The sequence below is a fragment of the Eretmochelys imbricata genome, chromosome 5 (genome assembly GCF_965152235.1).
Source record: "Eretmochelys imbricata isolate rEreImb1 chromosome 5, rEreImb1.hap1, whole genome shotgun sequence".
Classification (NCBI taxonomy): Eukaryota; Metazoa; Chordata; order Testudines; family Cheloniidae; genus Eretmochelys; species Eretmochelys imbricata.
In genome coordinates this window covers 111,644,030-111,667,552 of record NC_135576.1, presented here as the reverse complement: position 1 = coordinate 111,667,552, position 23,523 = coordinate 111,644,030, and the positions used below count along the sequence as shown (strand labels likewise).

At 41.4% G+C, this 23,523-nt stretch overlaps 1 protein-coding gene across 1 annotated transcript in view; it reads right to left on the bottom strand.

Moving 5' to 3' along the window:
• The window catches only part of DENND4C (DENN domain containing 4C), a 118,292-nt gene that overhangs the window by 17,543 nt on the left and 77,226 nt on the right, over nucleotides 1-23,523 (bottom strand). Inside the window, exons 14-26 of the mRNA XM_077817698.1 lie at nucleotides 22,601-22,636; nucleotides 22,323-22,453; nucleotides 21,264-21,396; nucleotides 20,556-20,762; nucleotides 18,522-18,650; nucleotides 17,430-17,574; nucleotides 16,917-17,063; nucleotides 14,145-14,270; nucleotides 10,944-11,078; nucleotides 8,238-9,398; nucleotides 5,703-5,879; nucleotides 3,974-4,083; nucleotides 1,446-1,621 (exon numbers count right to left, since the gene is read on the bottom strand). Of these exons, the coding sequence (XP_077673824.1) occupies nucleotides 1,446-1,621; nucleotides 3,974-4,083; nucleotides 5,703-5,879; nucleotides 8,238-9,398; nucleotides 10,944-11,078; nucleotides 14,145-14,270; nucleotides 16,917-17,063; nucleotides 17,430-17,574; nucleotides 18,522-18,650; nucleotides 20,556-20,762; nucleotides 21,264-21,396; nucleotides 22,323-22,453; nucleotides 22,601-22,636 (2,813 nt within the window). The remainder of the gene's footprint in view (nucleotides 1-1,445; nucleotides 1,622-3,973; nucleotides 4,084-5,702; nucleotides 5,880-8,237; nucleotides 9,399-10,943; nucleotides 11,079-14,144; nucleotides 14,271-16,916; nucleotides 17,064-17,429; nucleotides 17,575-18,521; nucleotides 18,651-20,555; nucleotides 20,763-21,263; nucleotides 21,397-22,322; nucleotides 22,454-22,600; nucleotides 22,637-23,523) is intronic.

Here is a 23,523-nt window from a genome sequence, read left to right as displayed (position 1 = left end):
CTGCATATGGCTGGCAATCCTGCCCAAAAACTTGGTAGTGCTATGTCTTGGAGCCTCATCTTTCCCACCATTGGTTTCACCTGTGAGAGCCCTGCTTTTGCAGTGTTTGTGCCAGGAGAATTCTCCCCTGTCCAGATCCAGGGATTCTCCTGTCCTTTTACGCTGTCACAGCTGCAGCTGTGCAGGAAGAATCTTTCCTGTTAATTTTAGCAGCATTTTTTCAGGAAAAAAGCGTCCCTATCTAGCAATTTAGTTGGAGGATTCTCTGCACTTTGAAGTCTTTAAACCATGGTTTGAGGACTTCAATAGCTCAGACATAGGTGAGAGGTTTATTGCAGGAGTGGGTGGGTGAGATTCTGTGGCCTGTGTTGTGCAGGAGCTCAGACTAGATGATCATAATGGTCCCTTCTGGCCTTAATATCTATGAATCTATGACATCCCTCTCACATTACTACAAATACAGAGAGAGAACACCAAACATCCAAAGTTAGTCCACGTGCTACCCTACTCTGCCATTTGCAGAGATACCCAGACCAAAGTGGACTTTTTTTTTTTTAAAGTAACCACTTAAAACAATATTTTGTTATTTCACAATAAAGAGATTTGCTACATCAAGACCATGTATAATTAAGGATGCAACTTAAACATGATCTTGTTTTCCTAGTGATCTTCTATGTATAAGCTTTATAGATACTTTGGCTTTCCCAGGCTTATTTAAGTCATAAGGAATGGGTAGCTTATAGATAGTTCATACCACTAATGACATGTGCTGTGTGAGATCATTTTAAAATTATGTTCAGATAGTGAGATTTTTGTCATCTGTCTTCACCATTCAGTTCAATGCGGCAGAATACAAAGTTGTTGGAAAGGCTGTACATAAAAAGGCACTCTGGGCTATGGGTCTCATAGACCTGTTAATTAGCCCAATTTAAAACTGATATCCTGCAATAACGTGACTCTTGTTAAACCAGTCTTGGAGGGAAAAACCTTGCTTGATGAAGTTTACAAGGTGTTCCATATATAAAGCCTTTTTGAAAAGCTAGTTTAAAAAGCTGTACATACATTAGCCTTGATTTAAGAAAAACAAAACAAAAAACAGACAGATATTCTGCCTTCCAAATGGTAACAGTTATGGGACACACACTCAAGAAAATGAGACATTTGGCAAGTGTAAATGACGAACCTGAGAGTTCAGTCCTTTCTAGCTGCAGTTACTGTAATCTTCAATGGCTTACGATATTTTTAGTATGCTTTATCCCAATCATGATTCTACAAACAGGGAAACTGCTAGTGACTTGCCCCAGCTGTATATGGTAATAAGTGTCTTTGTTTTGTTCCCTCCCCTAAAGGGCCTTAACGTCTGAATATGAATAATTTTATCACACAGCATACATTTTGAAGTTGTGTAAAGTGGGAAAGGTAAAGCTCTTGGCAAACCTACTAACCTCGCACATCCACGCAAGTCTTTAAATTCCACATTAAGAAGAGGTAAGAAGGTACTTTTACAAAATGGACATGTGGTGTTCAAGTTAGAGTCATCTGCAGCCCATCCAGCCATAATTTCTTCATCATAAACCAATGCACCGCAAACTCTGCACTGAGAACAGCTTGACATCAAGACCTACAACAGAGAATGATTATTAGCTTTTTTTAAACAGTTTTATAGGTGTAGCGCACACAGTGGCCCAGCAGATATGGGAAGAGGACAGTCTGAAGATCTGGGTTCTATTCTCGGCCCTGCCACTTACTCGCTATGCTAAAGGCCACTTGGTTAGCCTTTTTGTGGATTGCGGTCTATCTATAAAATGGGAACAACATTCATCCATTTTGTCTTGTGATTTGAGATCTATTAAAAGCACTATGTAAGTGCTAAATAAATAAGAACAGCTCTTATTCAGCAATTACATGCCACTTTGACACATTCAACGAACATGAAGCATAGAAACATTAACACTGACAAAATGCCTCTAAAGTGTTTATTATAAGTCTGTACATTTCTGTTTTTACTAAGTCTTTACAAATAAGGACACGTTGTAAAAGCTTCACACATTGAAAACATGGATGTGTGGAGGAACACTGATGAAATCTGCAGCTTTTCTCAATCTCTATCACAAGGCAGGAAGGAGTTCAGATGCACATACTTACTCCTTTTACCTCGTCTATAACGAGATACAATACTGTAGAATTATACATAAAACAAATTCCACACATGGAGTTGGTAAATGATGTTGAAACATTGGCATCAAGCTATGTTAAGTTTTGTAGTTCTAGCTGTGATCAGGGATGATCTGGGATACATTCAGATAGTAATGTGAGACGGAGATATATTTTGCTGTTTTTTCCTTGGTTGGTTGAAGCAAGTTTTCACTGGTGGAAGTTCCAGGACTTGATTCTTTTAAAACTGGACCACACCAAGTACTGGAAGAGAACACTGTGTAGGGAAATAATTTTGCACTGTCAGGGGGGATGGACTATATGACCTCAAGTCTTTTCAAGTCTATTTTCTAGGACTCCCATTTTCTTGGAGTTTCATTCTTTGAACACAATGGGTTGCACTTCAAAGTCTGTAGTAAGGATTTTCTTTTACTATCCTTTACTTTTCATCTCACTATGTAATGCAACAGTTAGGCTCCTCAATCCTCCAAGACAGGGGTGGCCAGCCTCTGGCTCCGGAGCCCCATGCGGCTCTTCAGAGGTTAACGTGCGGCTCCTTGCCTAGCTCTGGGGCTGGAGCTACGGGCGCCAACTTTCCAACGTGCTACAGGGTGCTCACTGCTCAACCCCTGGCTCTGCCCCAGGCCCCGGCCCCACTCCACCCCTTCCCCCAAGGCCCCCGCCCCTTCCCCTGAGTCTGCTGCACCCTTGCTCCTCCTCCCCTGACCCCCTCCAGCCTCCTGCACACCACAAACAACTGATCGCGGCAGGTGGGAGGCGCAGGGATAGAGGATTAGGTGCTGAACGGTGGTGCTGCTGGCGGGTGGGAGACACTGGGGGAGCTGATGGGGGCTGCTGATGTGTTACTGTGGCTCTTTGGCAATGCACATTGGTAAATTCTGGTTCCTTCTCAGGTGCAGGTTGGCCACCCCTGCTCCAGGAGATCTAACAGCTGTTTAAAAGAACAAGGAGTCTGGTGGCACCATGTGAAGAAGTGGGTTTTTTACCCACAAAAGCTTATGCCCGAATAAATCTGTTAGTCTATAAGGTGCCACCGGACTCCTTGTTGTTTTTGTGGATACAGACTAACACGGCTACCCCCGATACTGTTTAAAAGAGAGACTGTTTGGGTCCTAGATATCTGAACTGAAAGAGTTGCAGGAACTGCTATCATGAGGCAAAGCTGTTTGTGTTAGTCATGTAGACATCAAACAAAAAGGTAAAAATGCACCAATAGGCAGCGATGGGAGATGCTGAAGGCAGCACACTAATTCAGTTTCCCATTAGGCCTTGTCTACACTACCTCAGTAAGTTTACCTAAGTTACGTTACTCCAGCTACGTGAATAACGTAACTGGAGTCAACACAGCATAGGTCGACTTACCGTGGTGTCTACACCGTGCTGCATCAACAGGAAACACTCTCCCTTCGACTTACCTTACTCTTCTCGTTTCCATGGAGAACTGGAGTCAACCGGAGAGCATTCTGCTGTCCATTTAACGTGCCTTCACCAGACCTGCTAAATCGACCCCCGCTGCATCTATCACAGCAGTGTAAGTGTAGACATGGCCTTAACAAGGAGTAGTTATCAAAGAAGAATGATTCTGAGGGAACTTAGTTGTTCCTCCCCTTTGTTTATTTAAATTCATTTGTATTTAAATTATTGTAGGATTTGACGCTGAAAGGTGTTGCACTCCTCCTAATGAAGTTAACAGAATGAAAGGGCATTTTGGATCATGAGAATATAAGCAGCCCGTGTATTGAGTGTGTTTCTTCATACCAAAATATTTTTTTAAATCAAAACTGAGACATCATTTTACCTCCATTGCACAGTTCTGGAAGATGCTGGACAAACTAGTATTGTGGGAGGATCCATGTTCTGACTTGTCAGAGTCCAGACCTTTCATACTTCTTGGGAATGAAACCTCACCTGTAAAGGAGTAGTTAGATTCTTTATCCAAAGTAAGTGAAGTTTATTTTTCTTCAAATGGAAAGTTTCACTAACACAGGGAAAAAAAAGTGACATTGCCAACACTACAGAAGAATTCATTCCAAGGTTCTGTATGAGTAAGTTTATAGCAGTAATATTGTTATGTAAACATTACAATAGAGTCCGTATTTGCCATCAGCATTTCCAAGTAGTATTTGTGCATTATTAATAAATATATTATATAATATATATATTGGCACAAGAAAACTGGGGAAAAGTAAAAGTGATAGGAATGATACGTCTAACAGATTTAACCAAAGAGAAAGGAAACTGAAGAGCAAAATGAATTGTCCATGTATTTGTTATTGTATAATGCCTATATCTCTTGAATATTGATATACCCACACAAAGAACAAGAAAATGAAACCAATGAGAAGAAACACCAAGCTAGGGGTGCAAGTGTCACATCAGGTGCTCACTGGCCATGGCTGAGCCAAAAACTAGGATAAGCCTGTGGGTGATATTAAGGGTTGGGGGTGGGGTCAACTTTTTTTTTGGGGGGGGGGGGGTGAATAAAGAAAACTACCCTAGCAAAACCCTCAAAATCCTGCTGCCCAAGTGGAGTATAGGCTGGGATCAGTTCCAGAGAGGAAAACCCCATTAGTCCCATTTGTTCAGAGTCCCGGTCAACTTCTGCCACTCACAGCGGGCAGTCTTGACGGAGCCTTTCCTTTCCAAGGAATTCCCTCATCTGCAGACTGCAATCCTTAGGTCTGCAACCCATCTCCCTCTAGGCATGTGCGTTCCCCTGGTTAGGGCAGCTGCTCTCCAAAACCTGACTCTTCTCCCTTATATAATATTCCCTTCTGATGAGCAATACGTGGAAGGCCCTCCCTCTAGACTTAACATTTCTAGTAGATGTTGTAGGATGGGGCTAATTTAAGGCCCAATATCCAGGACAGACCATTAGCCCCTTCCTGTCCTGGGCCAGAGTGGTTTGTAATCCTAGTCACTGAGGATATTAAGGTTCATTCAGTTTTAGAATTGAGAATAAGACACCAAACAATGTACATACTTAGATATACCCAGTAACCACTTCAGATCTTCACAACAACTCAGCACCCAGCAGCTCCTATTATTCAAAATGGTGCTGAGCACTTTTGAAGATCTGGCCACATCATTTAGATGGCTAAATGAGAGCTCTTTGGAAAATCTGGCTGCACAATATTAATATTCTGGGCGTACTCATGTATAGAAAGCTGATTTTACATGAATAAGTAGGTTTAGCATAGCTATAAGAATTAGACAAAAAAGAAAAGATGTAATATCTTCCTGGCTCTCCAGACTCAGGAAATCCTGTTATAGCTGACCATCTTGTACAAAGCACTATGAACATATTTCGTTCTACATAACAAAGAGATGTATTCACTATGTCGTACCTACAAGAAAAGGCTATTTGTCTTTCCAAAATGCATCAACTCACATTTGCAGATAAATTCTCGTTTGATAGTGCTACTGATCCCATTGCATTGAGCCATTTCACTCTTGTACTGATGAACAACAGCTTCTCCTTTTCATTATGTTCCAAAAATAGTGAATTAGGAAGGAAAAATTCAAACCTGTTGTGTAGTGCTGTTTTCCTACATCTCCGCTGCTGTTGCTGCTGCCAAGACTGGTAGTGCTTTGTGTGAGTTCACTGGTTACCAACCCAGGGATTCCTGGTTTTGGTAACAGACTGTCTCCTAAAATACGATCTTCAAAACCAGCAGGAAAGGTGAAGTCTGGTCGATGGGTTTCTTCCTTTAATTCAAAAAGGAGGAACTTAACATTTTTTTCCAATATTTCCAGAACTACATGTACTGTATTTCTTTGCCATTTAATCATTATTAAAAGTAATTCATGCAGCACTATAGGTTTACACTCTTTACAAAACAGATTAAGTCTCATCCCCTGACCACACAGTACAACTGAGTCAAGTCATACAGGCAAGAAAACACATTGGCCAAGCGTTCATGGAAGAAAGCACACTGCAGACTACTGGTGGTAAAGAGAGTGGACAGAAGAGAGTTTTAAGAAAGGATTTGAAGGATGAGAATATTCTTGACAAAACAGAACATTGACTGTTTCCAGGTGCAGGGATCAGGGAGAAAAACAGGTGCAAAGTCCAAGGTGGGGTGACAACAAATGGGGAGTACCAAGAGCAAAAGCAGGAGAAAAAGAAAGGAATGGTAGTTGAAGTAAAGGAGAGCACAGACATAGGTGAGGGCAAGAGTTTGTAGGGCCTTGGAAGTGAGGACAAACTGAGTTTCTGGTAAAAGGAAATAAAAGGGGATCTAAAGAGTGGAGTGACAACAGTTAAAATGGCAGGAGAAGATGATTATTTGAGCAATTGCATTTTGGATAGACTGACTGCAGTTTCCACGGTATGCATCTGATGAAGTGAGCTGTGGCTCACGAAAGCTCATGCTCAAATAAATTGGTTAGTCTCTAAGGTGCCACAAGAACTCCTTTTCTTTTTGCAAAAAAAGCAAGTTACAGTTTTGGATATTGGATATAGGGAAGAGTCAGAAAGATGACCTAGAAGTTGTGATCCTGAGAGACAAGGGGAACAGTGTAGTTGTTAAACAGCAGAGAAGGGTGACAAAGGACAAGGATGAGAAAGAAAGAAAAAGAAACTCAGGTTTGAACAGCCAGAGTTTGTATGTGACATCCCAGACGGACAGGACAGAGAGGCAGCTATTTAAGATGCAAGACTTGATAGTGCAGAATTCTCGGCACAGGGGAGGTTGCTGAGATACAAAGAGAGACGGGGACTGAGCAGAACGCCTGAGGGATGCCAAAATAGGACGGGAGATGAAATGATGAAGCAAATACTGAAGGAAAAAATCAGCAAGGTAGAAAAACAGCCAGGAAAACCCAGTCATGGAAGCCAAGTGAGGAAGAAAAGAAAAGGAGTAAGTGATAATTTTCATAGGCATCAGACAGATCAAGACGACTAAGGGCTTGTCTACATTATCTGCAGGATCGATGGGCAGTAATCAATCCAGTGGGGGTCAACTTATTGTGTCTAGTCTAGACGCGATAAATCAACCGCCGAGCGCTCTCCTGTCGACTCTGGTACTCCACCAGAGCGAGAGGTGCGGGCGGAGTCGACAGGGGAGCGTCAGCTGTTGACTCACCACAGTGAGTAGATCTAAGTACGTCCACTTCAGCTGTGTTATTCACGTAGCTTAAGTTGCGTAACTTAGATAGATCCCCCGCACTCCCAGCGTAGAGCCGGCCTAAGGAAAAAGCTGTGCATTTTGGATTTAGTTAAAAGGACATTAATAGTGACTTGGTTAGGGCAGTTTCAAGCAGAGTGGAAAGAACAGAAGCCAGGTTGGTGGGGATTAGAAAACTGGAAGAGAGGGAATCCAGGCAGCATGAGTAAATAATATGCTCCAGGAATTTGGAGAGAAAACTTAGGAGAAAGAGAGAGACAGCCGCTAGAGAGGCAAATTGGATCAAGAGTCTTTTCAAGAGGGGAATATATTTAATTTACAGATATAAGGACATAACATGCATTGGGAGGTAGGGAAGGAGAGAGAATAGATTAAAAGAATCATGCCTCCCCTTTGGATCTAGTTCTAGTGCCTCCCCTTGAATCAGTTTAGTCCCCTCCCCTCTCCCCATTCTCCTAATCTGTCGTCTCCAATTTCCTGAAGGATGCTGTTTAATCCGACTGCCTAGATGTCCTCTACCAACTTTCTGTTTTTAAATCCCCAATCTACCACCAATTTAGCTTCTTTAAACTCTGGAATTCAATTTATCTTCACTACAAAAGCCCTTGGGGAAAAAAAATCACATATAGTGTCATATAATAATGTAATAAGTCTTGATCTGGTTTCATGCAGTATTTTGATAAATGATGACCACTTTAAAGTGATTTTTGCTCACAGTTTCCTAAATAAAACAATTGCTGAGGATGACAGGCCATAGTTTTCATCTCTAGTGCTATAAGAACACTTAAAAAAAAAAAGCCAAAAAATTATGCTTGACTCAACAAAAAATAAAAATTGAACAAACAGATGATGAAAAATAAGGCACCTTAAATAGTCAAATATCTTGAATAGCAATGCCCCCTTCTGCACAGGAAGTATCAAACTAAAATCTACTTGCCTCATCATCCGAGTAGTTATATTGTGAGGTTACAGCACCCCACATCCTATTGGCTACATTAACTGCTTGTTTCACTCCAGACTTCAGAACATCTATTTTCGGTCCAGAGAGTATATTGTCCAGCTTCAGATTGGATAAACTTGTTACCACAGACCCCAGTGAGCCATGCTGTGAAGAGCGACCCAACACCGATAATGATGAAGGCCTCTCCTTTTGGACTCGTGAATGGGTTTGTTGCTTTGGTCGCCCTGTAAAGGTTTTAGACCTGGAAACTAAAGGACTTTTCCGATTTTCACTCTTCTCTGGGGCTGGTGGGATAGAATCTGAAGGTAGGCTTGATCTCCTCTCTAGGGAGCGATCAAGTGTACTAGAGGCTGTTGCCTCTCCGTTCTCTTGCTTGTGGAGCTCCATGCTGGAAGACTTGCTACCCAGGGGGCTCTTTAGATTCATATAGCTTTCGATTTCATCTGCCAGATTACGTGCTACAACTGGTGATACAATCTTTTCTTCAGGCTCTGGGGGTTTTGGTTCTATACTCTCAGTAGCCAGCAAAGATAAAGGGTCCAAGCCCACTTCAACATCTTCCCTTTCAACAGGCTTAATCACTCCATAGAAGCTATTCCTTTTAGTCACTGCATCTCTGGCATCTGTTTTCTGGTTTGGGGGCTGATCACCATCCAGAAGTTTGGCGTGAATGTTCTCTGCTTTGGCTGCACTGTCCTCACCTCCATTCTCAAGGTGCTCTTGCCCTTCCTCAGGCTCCTCCAGCACTGAAGACGACTTATGCTCTAGTTCCTCAGCACCTTCGCTCACATGAGTCCTGGTGCCACTCCGCCCAGAGACCTGCTGGTCACCCATACTGCCAAAGCTACTGGATTTACTAGTGTGAGGGGGTGAAGTTTTGGCCCCGGATAAAGCTGCTGTGAGGATCTTGGCATCTGCTCCCATCATTATCGCTATTTCACTAGAGCTCAAGTCCAAACTGCCTTTCTTCAGCAGCATACCTGCTCTGCTTTCAGTGCTAAAACTGCAGCTCCTCTCTGAAAAGAGCTTTTGCCTCTTCTGCCCTTTTTCACCTGTTTTCTTGGGAGAAGCATCATTAAAGACTGAATCTTCAACTGGATCCTGAGTTATAAAGAGTGGGCTAGATGCAGTTCCTAAAAAGAAAGCACATGGCATTAATGTAATACCTTGTTTCCCCCCAACATATACTGCTAAGGAAATAATTTAAATAAAGGTCATATGGTCTGGGTTATTTAAAAATTTTACAAGTTTCCTAATAAGAAAGCGGTAAATATACTTTAGAGCAATTCTAAAAAGTACCACTGAGTCACAAATTAAGTGTGGAAAGATTAAAGTTAAAGTTAGCACTTTAGTTACTGATGCATACTATTAGCCTGCATGAGCAGGCTGCAGCACCCAAGCAAAGATGGACATTTGTCACTCCCTCTTTCCACCAAGCTCAGTGGCCCACCTGCTTCCCTTTGCATCATTTCTTTTCCCAAAAAGGGTGGACTCCACCCTCTCTATGCTCGGTTTATTGCCAGTGTTTTTAGCTCTCAGAAGAGTGGGGTTTATCTGCATCGGCTGTGGCGCTGCTTCTAAGACAACACTGAAGCACGCAGGACAAATAATTCTGTGGAGTCTTTAAGTCCCCAAGACATCTACTGCATAGGTCAAGAACACAGATACATGCTTTTGGAGAAAGGACCACCATAACTGGAGAAGGGCAATTCAGGATTGATCTGTCATGAACTCACCATGGTAGTCCTAGCGCTACTCCAGATTCCTTCTTTAATAGCCTCCTTCTTAGCTTATGCCTAAAGTTGCCTTTGTACTGACAGCACCAAACCTCTGAATATTACAGTACACTTCACTTCAGTCAGGATTACCCAGACAATTAATGTAAGCCTAATGAAACTTAATGGCAGTAACAACTGCTTAGTGGGTATAGTGACTCTACTTCAATGGGATTCCATTAGGTGCTTAGCTCTGTATGTGTCTCAATCTCACACTGATTCTGTCTGTTCCTTTAACAGCTGTCAGTTCCCTTAGCTGTCGTGTGCAGCAAGTCTATGAGGTGCTTTACCACCGCCTGAGTCAATCTTCCCACACCAATTACATGCTGACCTAGCACTCTGGGACTCTTGCAGCTGTCCCTGCCACCAAGGCTGGGGAGCAGGTAGTAAGCTGTATTCCTATCACAGGACAGAGAATGTCCACTCCATGGGTCTTCACAGTAAGGTGACACACGTGCTACATCTCTGCAAATCCCAGATAGTAACGTTAAAGTTAAAATGGTGTCTTCTAGTAATTGGTAATTCCACGTGTCGGGACAAAAGACCATTCACCAAAAATCAGCAATAGTAACAACAACGATACTGCCTCTTACATAGCGTTTTCCATCCATAAATCTCAAACTGCTTTACAGGAGAAGGCAAATATTGCCATTTTACAGATACAAAACAGAGGAGCAGAGGGGTGAAATGACTTACCCAAGGACACACAGCAAGTCAGTGACAGAGCAAGGAATACAGCCCAAGTCTCCTGACTGCCCTCTACACTGTCCTGTCCCTGGGACCATATTGTCAGTTCAAGATTCCTTTTACCAAACATCCAAGTTAAACAAACAACAAGAAGCCAGAGGCAGTTGCAAATTTTGTTGATAACAGTTGTGTTAAACAATATACTCAGTAACTCACCACTGCTGTTTTTCCTGCCAGTGCTATCAAAAATGCCAGATGGAACTTTCACAATACTGCTTCCCCACACAGGTGGTTCTGCTGAACTGTGAGGTTCTGCACTCTGCTGATGCTTTTCACCAGTTCCACCAACCTCTAGAGTAAGAAAAACCCATCTTTAATTATGCTGTCTAAACAAATACGTTGATCTGCATTGTTTTGGAAGATACATTTTAGACAAAATGTACAAGCTGTTTTCTTCTTAGTACAGTGCCCACAGATGCCAATCCTTCTAGGCACTGAGCATTTCTTGCAATTAATTCAATACATTCCACAGTCTGCAGGATTTGCCTCTATAAGAACAGCTTTTCTCTCACCAGCTGCACTGTGTGGATGAAGTATTGCAGGCGGCATACAGCAAAAGAGGGAACAAACATTCTCAGACCTTCATATATGGATTTTGTATAAGTGATTATATTATTGTGAACAGCAATAATTGCTTCACCAGTCAAGAGCAGGTGCACACAAATTATGCCTATAACTACAGTTTAATATGTTCAAAAAGAAAAAAATAGATGGTTCTTCAAACTACAGTCTACAGAAAACTAAGAAAAGGACCCATAAAACCAAGAGACAATTAGGTTCTTCACTTGTATTGTGCCTTGGTATCATTCTTAGCATAGACAACATCAGCCATTGTTCTGAGGCACTCTGACACTGAAAGACAACTGCAATACCTAAGTGTGACATCAGGTTACCTTGGACCTATATGGTAGGCTTCCATGCAAAGCATGGCTAAGCACAGGACAGGGAGCTAGTATAAAGATTCTAGAGCTCACTAACTCAGATTCCATCCATGTTAGTACTACTACGACTAATTTGTACTATGGTAGCATCAGAGACCGCAGCTGAAATTAGGGCCCCATTGTGCTACACCTTTACAAACGCATAGTAAGAGGCAGACACTGCAGTGAAGAGCTTAAAATCTAAGTAGACAAGACAGAAAACGGAGTTCTCCAAGGTCACAAAGCAGGTCAATGACAGAAATGGGACTAGAACCCAGGTCTCTTAAATTCTACTCCATTGACCAATCCAGGGGACCACATCATGAGCAAATCATTTAGCTTCAGTATTTAGGGAACAACTACTTGCCTTGGGTGTTGTGAGGATTAATGTTTATAAAGCACTTTGAAGATGAAAGGCAATATTAGTTTTAAGAAGTGGGCTATCGATTCTAGTCTTACACAGAATAATGTAGAAGGTTATCATGCTAGATATCAAGGCCTGGTCTACACTACAGAGTTAGGTTGATGTAAGACAGCTCATGTTGACCTTATTATGTCAGTGTCTACACTACAGCCTTGCTCCTACCAATGTAAGTGCCCTCCTACACCGACATCATAACTCCACCTCCATGGGAGGCATAGGACTTATGTTGGTGTAATCAGGACGATACACTGCGGGCTACCTACATTGGCTGGAACCATGAAATTGACAAGGAACCTGGGCTTACAGATGGGGCTGTCACCCCAGAGCAGGTCAGGGGCTCTAGCTAGAGCTCAGCTGCCACCCGGGCTCCCAGCAGAGAGCCAGAGGGGAGGGAGGCAGCCGGGCTCCTGGTGGGCATGTAGCTGAGAGCCCAGGCTCTCAGCCCTCCACACTGCCCCTCTTAAGTCAGTGGAAGCACTCCTGCTGAGGATGTGTACCACCAACAGGAGGGCAGTGCGGACACGAACCACTGCAGTGGCTGTAAATTGACCTAACATAGATCAACTTAAGTTTGTAGTGTAGACATGCCCTAAGTATATCCATCAACACTGATAAGCACTTACATACCAACGTGAATGGTCTAGAAGCTTTATAAAGAACAATGGAGCCTTGGTCAAGTCACACACATTCTGCCATGGCATCTCCATTTTATCGAATATGGCAGCTTTAAATATATTTCTTTTTAAAATGAATTTAGTGCTGGTGGGAACTGCCAGATTGATAATCCTGATGTTCTCTGCTCACAAAGCAGAGTAACATGACAATGACAGCACAAACTTAACTATTAGTGGAGGTATATCAATGGGTAAGACTCCTGGGGGAGGGATAGCTCACTGGTTTGAGCATTGGCCTGCTAAACCCACAGTTGCGAGTTCAATCCTTGCAGGGGCCATTTAGGGATCTGAGGCAAAAATTGGGGATTGGTCCTGCTTTGAGCGGGGGGTTGGACTAGATGACCTCCTGAGGTCCCTTCCAACCCTGACAGTCTATGATTCTAGTCTATGATAATATTTCAGTCTCATTTCAGTTGTTGGGTTTAGTACAGAGGTACTGAGTGGTATTGGTAGGCTGGGATATACAAGAGGTTAGACTAGACGATTTGGGAACCCTTCTGGCCTTAAATTCTATGACTATGAGTAAGGCTAAGATTCTGTCATGGTTATTTTTAGTAAAGGTCATGGACAGGTCATGGGCAATAAACAAAAATTCACGGAAGCCGTGACCTGTCTGTGACTTTTGCTGCTGCGGCTCCATGGTTTCCCCCACCACCATGGTGGCTGGGAGCTTTGGGGTTCCCCCTCAGCCCATGGCGGCTGGGAGCTGCAGGGTGACCATATTTCCCAAAGAGAAAATGAGACACCCAAGCCGCTCGCCTGAGGCGTCCCCCTCTCGCCATGTGAGGCTGTCGCCTGTCGCTGGAACCCTGAGGAGGGCCCCCTCAGGAATCTGTCACCTGTTGCTGGAACTTTTCAGGACCCCTATCTCTTGTCGCTGCTGTCTCCTTTCGCTGAAACCCTGCCAGGGTCCCACTGGCTGTCAGCTCCAGAGTCCTGAGAGCCCCTGGGGCTCAAACAGATATCATGACCTCCATGACATAAACGTAGCCTTAACTATGAGCCCTGACACAGGGTGAAACCAGAGGAATCATATCCACACCCATGCTGTGCTTTGCTTCTCTGCAGATAAGAGTACCAAATGTGATTTAGGAACTGGACTTAGGCCACAGAAGAGTTAATTAACAAATGGTTGTTTGTGGTCATTACTGACACGGATTGGATTCAAGCCAGCAACTCAGATATGATATAGCTATACTTTATTTCCTATCCAAGGGATCAATTAAACAAGAAAGAATAATAAAAGACAATCATGTGGTGACTGTAATTTTGTGAATGTTTTAAATGGATTGGACAAATTTAAAAGAAACCCCTATCAATGTATATCTAAATACTTGACCTCCTGTTAGGTCTTCCATTTTACGAGAAGAAGCTTTTTCTGCTAGTGTCTCAGCTGCAAGAAGATTATCTCCATCATCCCTTATGAGTTCATCCTTGGATCCATAGCCTTGGTCTGATTGACCCCCTGTTGAAAAGAATACAAGCAAGTAGTCTAACAGTTTTCTGTTTTAAACTGAGAAATTCTGTTGCATGTTATTAACATATTTAAGTGCAACTTGTTTGTGCTACATCTAGTTTTTGCTAAAAAATAAATTGAGTCAGGAGATCACCAATGCCTAGCACACAAAACACACACACAGTATTGAACTGGTAATGGTAAAAGCAGAAAACAATAGCAAAGACAGGAATGAAAAAGCCTATTTTAGGTTTAATAGTCTATTTGCTACAATATACTACAGTATATTACACTCTCAATATGACTTGTTCACTACAGAATTTGCTAAGTGCATCCCCACCAGTATGCTATGGTAGCTCATTTGAAAGGCAGGTTCTCGAGGGATGACTGAAATTTTATACACTGCATGAACCAGAACCAAACGCCACAGAAACCAGACAATCACTCTGCTCTGGAATGAACTCTCAGAAAAATGACAACACACAGTATATCACCTGGGCGTGCACACTTTTCACAAAGCCATCAGTCCTAACCCTCAAAGGAAATCTGCACAACACTTTCAAAAGACGAGCCTGGGAGCTTAAATTTGTAACTTTGCTAGACACTAAAAACCATGGTCACTGAAAGACACTGGATGTATGGCTTATTACAACAACCTGTAACCCACTACCCACTTTCTGTTCTAGACTACAGGCATGTTAATGGGCCACTCCACCTTGAATGGTCCCTTATAATATATATGCTAACTACCTATGCTAAACTCTGTGTCTGATCTTGTGTTTAGCTTGACATACTCAGCACCTTTTCCAGGCCTGAAGAAAAGATCTGAAGAAAAGACCTCGAAAGCTGGTCTCTCTCTCTAACAAAAGTTGGTCCAATAAAAAAAAATATATATATATTACCTCACCCACCTTGTTTCTATAAAGTGTTCAGCCTAGACAGCTCGTCAACTTTACAGAAACCCAAAACTCAGCTATCATAACATCTGTGCTCTTTTTGCACCCAAAAAGGAACTTTTATGATAGAAATAGTGTTAACGGAGAACAGATGGGACTCATTCCATAGCATAACATACAGCATGTTGAGATCTATTTCCTAAACCTGCTTATTAGCACATCTTTGGATACATGAGCTTGTTTCAAAACACAGAGGTACAATGCAAATTACCCTCAAGTACCAAAGAAATTTCGCACGGCTCCTTAGTTACAAAGCTGAACAACAAACTTGCTCTGAATGCCTGATATAAGACTATACCTATCATGTTATCTCCATAGAACATACATGGAGAATAGCATTGATAAGAGTTAAAAAGCCTAAGTCACTAACAATTAATGTATGTTTTGCATCTATTCTACAAGCAACTTGATAAGTAAGAACGTTAGACATCCTTTGATCTTTATTTTCTTCTATCACCACTTTAGCCATGTAGAAATCTCCCCCACACCCTCCTTGCACATAAGTGAAAATATCCTATCAATAAATGGGAAATTTACCTGCAGCAGTAACACTCAAAAGGCAGAATTAATGCACATGTGCATCCAAGGCTTCACACCATACAAGTCTGCACCCCACACCATGACAGTCAAGGACAAATGCAGCACCAAGAGAGCGCAGAGCAAGAAGCAGAGTAACAAAGAGCAGAGAGAAGGAAAATTCAGTCATCTAGACAAGTACATCAGGTACAGCTCAGGAATCAGTCTCAAGTTCTCTTTAAAGGAAGATTCAAGATATTAATAAATGAAAAAGGGTATGCGACAACCATATGCACAATAGGTCCTGTGATGCACGAATATATAGGAGGTTTAGTTGAATGTATGGTCTGGGGTATAATCAGATTTACAGTAAGGAAGAACTGTAACCTGTCACCTCAGGTAATTTTCTGGGGGTGAATTATTTCATCCTAATTTGTCTGTTAGAGTACACACCATATTAAGTGCAGAGCTTCTCTCTGGCTTTTCAAAAGTATTTCCAGTCTCAGGCACTCTCCCAAAGATTATATGTATGATAAAGTTCAGATAATTTACAATTTTAATTCTGAAGTTCTGCAAACCATGGTAGCAGTTTGCAAACGGTAATTTGAAAAGTATGCACTACAGTGATCAAACATACATACCAGATTCTGGAATTTTAATTACCCTCAATTAATATTAAAGAGAGATTTGAAAACAATGGTCTCCAGTTATGTCTGAGCAACTTTTTCACCCTCACTCGTAAACACAAATGAGAGCTTACACACAAAGTTTATTTTAGTCCAGTAGATTTTATCATTAGTGTGCATGAGTAATTGCCAGCAAGAATTGCTAATGCTCATAATTAAAGGCTTGGAGATTTCTCTTAAAAAAAAAACTGTCACAAAATTAAAATATGGACCATGTGACTGCTTCACCAGCAATACAAGTACAAAAAATAAGTTTAAAGAGTTAGTCATTCTGCCATGGTTTACTCTACATTGAGCATGGAGTACCAATGTGCAATAAAGAGGAATATCCTGCAACTACTGTATATTTCCTTTTCTACAAGTATATTCAGCCATTCATATCGCACAACCTCAGGAAGAGGGGGAAAGTGTTTAAGGGGAAAAGAATCAGCAGGAGAGGACAGAGAAGTTTGCTGTCGGTGGAACTGTTAGTAGTGAAACCCAGCAGACTCTAGTACCTGTGCTAGAGTGATTATCAATGGAATCAAGCCTGACTAAGTCTCTGACGAAGAGTGTGTGCTCCCCACTGTTAGCATCATTAGAGCTATCCACGCTACCATGGCTCACCGTGTCCCCATCACTTCCACCCGTGGCATTCCGAGGAGCTAGAGATATGAACAAGAGCCAGTTAGTAAAGAAAAGGTTTGAAAACTTGTCAAACTTTAAATAAAGTCAATCAAACCTTTCCAGCTCACACAGATACTTACAGTTCCATAAATATAATTAAGCTATAGAGTAAGAGATCAAAGCAATTTAGTTCTCAGTGAGAGACACCCCCTCATACCACTGAGCATGAACTTGGCAGCAGTCATTTTTCTGCACTTGAGAAACACATTCCTGACTTGGAAGCATTTAGAACACACACACACACACACACACAATATATATCACACTCGCAGCAGTCGTTAGCATGCACATCCTACCCTAGTTCAGCAGAAGAGAGCCTATTTCAGTCACTATTTATACATTACCTGATATCACAGACACCTGTGAGCTCCTTGTTGCTTTTTTTAGGCATTGCCGAAATTGTGCTACACCACGGACCACATTCTGTACCTTCGTCCACAGAAAGATACCACTGCGGTTACTGCTAGGCCAATGACTCTCCAAAACTGCCTGCAAAATCAAAGGCATTATGGTAGTAACTGCTTAGTCAGTAAGCTTTCCCTCTCTCACCCTCTACAGAAAAACTGCTCTCTTTTAAGATGTGAAATGCAAACATTTTAAAACTGGATTTTTTTTAAAAGCCCTCTCCCCTGGTCTCAAGGTTGTACACAGAGCACCAGTCTTGAATGGCTAACATTCGATTGTGAAAAGCATGATTTAAATAGACCATGGAATGCATATTTGTTATTTACAATGCAGTACCAACAAGAGCCCCACTAAGCCCTCTGCTCCCATGGACTTCAGCTGGAGTGGTTTACTTGCACTGAGACATTCCCGCTCAGCTTCTGCTACTTTGAGAGATCCACAACTGCACCCTTCACCAAAAAAGGAGGTCAGCAATTCTACCTGAAGTGTCACAGAATTAGGAGACAGCAGACTGGTGTCCACAGAGTTACAACGTACAATTTGACCCGACTATTTGTGTATTGGGGGGAGCGGAGGGGGATGGGGGTAAGAGGAGAAAAGGTTACTGCCAGGTGTCTACTCCCAGCTTCACCACCTCTTCGATCCCCCATCCTCAGCCATATACCCTAATTATGGTCCTGTTCCAAGACTTAAGTATGGTAAAAATTGGAAGAGACCGCAGTTAAATTTCAACAGCATATTTGGTTAACCAGCTCAGACAGAGAACTCTCAGACATATATACATACAGAAAAATGTAAAAAGTGATATAAGCACAGAGCCATGAAAATAAGTAAATTTTAAGTCTGTGTATCCAGCAAGCCCAATCAGGTAGCCAGCCAATAAACAAAGCAAGAAGATTGACATGAAAATCATTCAAGATTATCAGCCTCCACAATGCATCTGAGGAAGACACGACAAAGACAATGAGAGTGACAACAATGACAAGTAAGTGACTGCTTACCTGCCCCAGCTTCATTAAGAGATCTCTTACCTTGTTGTAATAACCATAGGTGATCGCATTTGGCTGTACTCCAGCATTTTTCATTTCAAATAGGACTCTCACAGCCTGAACAGGATGACCACAAAGTCCGCAGAGCTGCATTACAACTCTATAGCACACCTGATAAGATTGAGAAACCCATAATATGGTCAATTTTAAGGAACATTCTGAAGCGAATTAGGCACCAAAACATGACCTAGTTTACAAGTGTTGAAGTCCACAAGAGAGAAAAGGCACACAAAAGCAACTATTCAATATAGAATCCTCAACGGCCAGGAGAGGGAGCACAAGTTAATCAGTAAGACAGTCATGATGGCGTCAGGGAACACTGCTAAGGATACTCACATTTACTCCATTATACATATCTGATTCCCAGATGGAAGAGGACAAGTTATAGGGAAAGCTATTTTCAAGTTAAGGATTATCCTGCTTCAGATGTGAGTAACACAAAAATGTAAAACATTTTAAAAATATGTATCATCATCATCCTTTAAATTTAGCATGGCTTCAGACTTCATTCAATAAATTAATGTTTTTGTGCCTTTTAAAATTTGGTGTGTGAGAATCTGTATGCCCAAAGTCACAAAAATATTTACCCCCATTAAATTCAATCCATGCCCTGAAGGGTCGCCCCTTCACTAAAATGAGATAGTAAAATTATCTTTGCACAACGCTTATTTCTGTGCAAAGCTACAGAATACTAGCCACTGTTACCAAAAATCAATCAATCACTGAATTCTAAAACTGGTCATATTTAGTGGTTTTAGAGAAATTAGTGAAAATAACTTTCAAAATGTTATTTTATGGTAAATTACAGCCTGTTGAGAAACAATCTCATTTCACACTGAAACACAAAGCAAGAAAATAGCAAAAAAGCAATGATTGTTTTTGCACAGAAACCTTTCTGAACAGTGAAAGCAATCCACATTTATGTTAAATATGATGCAAGAGTAAGGGTAAGAGCAAAAATAGTATGTGAATCTCTCACCAAAGAGCAAGTAGAGCACAGGCAACCTCAGTACTAGTTTCCCCACACTGTCCTACCAAGGTGCCTCAACCCTGGATCAGGAGGGAGAGAAACCCAGTCTCTATGCCCATTAAATCTCTGGGTTTCTCTAATGAGGCACAGTATGAGGTTACTAGTTAATGCAACTGTGGAAGTGGTTTTTGTGAATGGATACTTGTCCACTGGGAATATACTGAGACCATTAGTCTCATTTCAAGTAGGCCAAGTAGCAGTCACAGAATAATTTCTAGTTCAAATTCAACTCAGATCAGTAGTTCCTATATGCCTGGAGATAAGAGGCTTTAGATCAAGGGACTTTTTCAATATATTCACCTCTGAGCCATCCAGAATAGTACTAGTCTATTTTACAGCCATGTCTGACATGTTGGTCACACTTTCTACATAGTTTACTTCAAACAGCAAATTTAAAAACACTCAAAGTGTACATTTTAGTGAGAACAGCCCACTGTTATTTGAAATAGCCTGGTTTTAAGTTACTTCATAAATAGACATTTGAGGAGAAAACAAACAAACACTCAACTGTAACCAGTACTGCCCTGTAGAATAAATTCTACATTGGACAGCGACAGATGCTCCCAATACACTTACAACCTGAAAATATAGTCATATTTACAAGAGCTATATGATGCTATTTTCAAGATGGCTCGCTCTGGCAGAATCCTAGGTGGATGGTTGATGCTTTCTGCACCAATAATCTCAGGAGGGATGATAACCCTCACCCTCCAATTTATGGCACAACTGCCTTTGCTAGCATGCTAGTGTTGAAAATTGATTTTAATTTCCAGCTTCCCAAACTAACCGCAGCTTTCAGCACTTTATTTCAGTATGCCTTTATTTAAAAAAAAAAAAACGTTTAAAAACAAAAGTTGTAAGGTAGGTAGCAAGCTTGAACTTTACTTATTCTTAGAAGTGAAACATTAACAGTTGATGATTAACATGTTCTTGTACCTGAATTCCCATTGAATAGGTGCGGGCTTTTTTTTCCCCTTTGTACTTGCCTCATCTAGTGGTTCCACTTCGGTTTTCCTCATTTTAATAAGAATGTCATATGCCTGTTGCAGAGCTCTGACTTTGGGATGGGAAACTCTGATGTAGGCTGGCAGACAAATGAACCATAGACTATAACAGTGACTGAAGAGGCACTTAGCCCACAGTGGTGGGTTTGTGTAATACTTCTTGGCTAATTTATGGGCTGTTTTTATCTCCTGTAAAAGGCAGAAAACAAAAAGGATATAAACACACACAAAATATAGAACAGCTTGAATTTGGAGGATAAATTTCTTTTAAACAGATACTAGCTTTTTTAAAACGGGATGCTGCAGCTCATTACCCTAGAGGAAACCATGCAAACATGAACGTTAAACTGTATTTCTCAGAGTCTCCCTTCTGTAGAGCTCTTCATAAGATAATCATGGGGAAGAGAATGCATACTAATCCCACTGTAATTCTGCTCCAACCTTCTTTGTTATAGCATGTATTATACCAAAAACACCAACACATGTCTGGCTCTGAAGTATAGCCTTAGGTACAGGAAGCACTGCCTCTAAATTCATATTTATTTTGATTCGTTCCTCTACACATACATCTGTTTTCAAAGTTACAATATCTATTATTTAAACACCACACTAACAATTCTATCCAACACCTACGTAGTTTTGATGCTCACACACTATATTATATAAAGGCAGTGCTAGTTAAAAACTAACCTGTTTTGTCCTCTTTGCCATGAGTGCTGGACTATTTGAAATGTTCCCTCCAGCTGGGTGCCTGTTGAACGAAAGCTTGAGCTCCTGTGGCCTGTCGAAGAGCTCAAAATCTAGTCTTGGGAAATTTTTATAGCTATAAAAAAAAGTTAAGTGTCATATTTAAATTTCCAAATCTCCAAATGTTCTGCTCCAACCTTATATACTTAGTGCAAAGGCCTTCTACCTGCAAGCTGAAGGCTTCAGCACACTGAGATCAAATAATGTTTTGTAAAGATCCCACAAAATGGGAGTGAGTGGAAGGACAGGAAGGCTCTTCCAGTTGAGAGAAGGTTAGGGAGAAGACATCAGAAGGACTCCCCTTTGACCCATGAGCCCAGCAGAGACAGGAGACCAGTGAGTCAACAAGTAGCTAGCAGAATCAGGAGAGAGAAGCTGGAAGCAGGAGCAACCCTGAAACCTCCAAACATTTCACAGGGCAGGGAAGACAGAAGAATTAGGCATCTCCTGCCACAGATCCTTCCACAGGACTGGGGGTGGCAGAATAGCCACAGTGGGAGGAAAGGGGCAGGTTCTACCACCATTTGGACCCATGGGATGCAGTTAAAGAGCACAGGGCATCCACAGGGACAGATCCCCTGCCAGTAGTCTATGGTGTGTATTCACAGCAGGGGCTCAGTGATCCTGTGCAGTTTCACTAGCTACCCTGACTGAAACAGGCATACTCCACTGCAGTTGGTGTGATATGCACACAGCACCAGCAGGGGAGGAAAACATGGAACATATATAGGGAAATGTAATTAGAAATAAGGATTCCCAGGTGGTGATCAGTAGCTGGTATTTAAAAGAAGAAAAAAAAACAAAAACTACTATCAGATTGCAGAAACTGACCAGAATTCAAGTTGTCAGTGTCCTTTTTATACCTAAAATACTGCAAGTTTAGGTAAGGGCTTAAAGCAAGATGCAATAGCTATGTGCGGTCATGCTTGAAGTGATAAGTCCCTATTCACTTGACTCATCAGTTTTCTAGAGCCTCAGCACCTTTGTTAATTTGCAATATACCTGTACTTAGGTGCTCGGGCCTGTCCATCATCAGGGGGAGGTTCTGGTGGCATTATAAACACTGTGTGTTCACTCTTCTGTGACTCATCAAGCTCAATTAACCGTGTATCTTCTGCAGAATCTACATCAACCTGCAAATTAGTATCAGGACAAAACACCAGGTTCAACATTAATAATAGTTCTTCTACATATTCAAACTCCACTCCCACCCACATTATATTTTCACTTCTACTTTGCAATCAGAAACCCCTGAAAACAAATATAAAGGAGACATGTACCTTCTCTCCCTTTTCTGTTCCTTTATCAGGAAAAAGCTAGAAAGACGAAAAAGTTAGAGTTAGAGCTTCTTGTAAAACAAAAAACTAAGTATTTTTACATATACATATTTTCATTGAAGTTGTTTCCTCTACTGTGCCACCAAGATGATCAAATTACACTGTCATATTACTTTGAATGCAAATAATCTCCATGACAAATACTCCTTCCTTTTACTGAAAGCTAAAGGAGCAGGCTGTCTCAACAAGCTTCAGGTTGGTCACGTGAGCAAACTAAATAAGCAATCCTAATTCTAGAAAAAGAAACTTTGCTTCCTTTAATTTAGTTTAGGGTTATATTATCTCCAAGAAAACAGTGTCTTCCTACCATACAATACATTAATTCAATAGTTAGGAGCAAAAGATTCATTCCAGGATCCTAAAAAATTGAGCCAGAAACCAAGACACAACCAAAACCAAGATACTATTTTAATAAAAAGCACACACACACACACACAGGTAAATAAATGCCTTAATTATTGATCATCTAGTTTATTGTAAATTATGCACTTGGTCTTTAACAGATTAAGATATACCAAATCACTGTCCATTTGGACTGGAATTACACCCTGGGAACGGATTACATTTTGAACATGGATGGGACTTGGAAATTATTCCAAAACCATCTATATAGCACCAGTTGCATTTACAGACAAGATGGAAAGGTCCCTACCCCATCAAGACCAACTACACAGACACCACACATAAAAAAGAAATATGTTGGGAGGAAGGGATGCAAAAACGAAAAAAGTCTGAGCAGTTGTGTTTGGCACACATGTTGCTACTTTATAAATACATGTACATTCTAATGACAGCTAAATGAAAATTTGGGGGTGAAGCATGACAAGTGGAGTGGATGATTAGGGATTAGAGACTGACTGAGACAG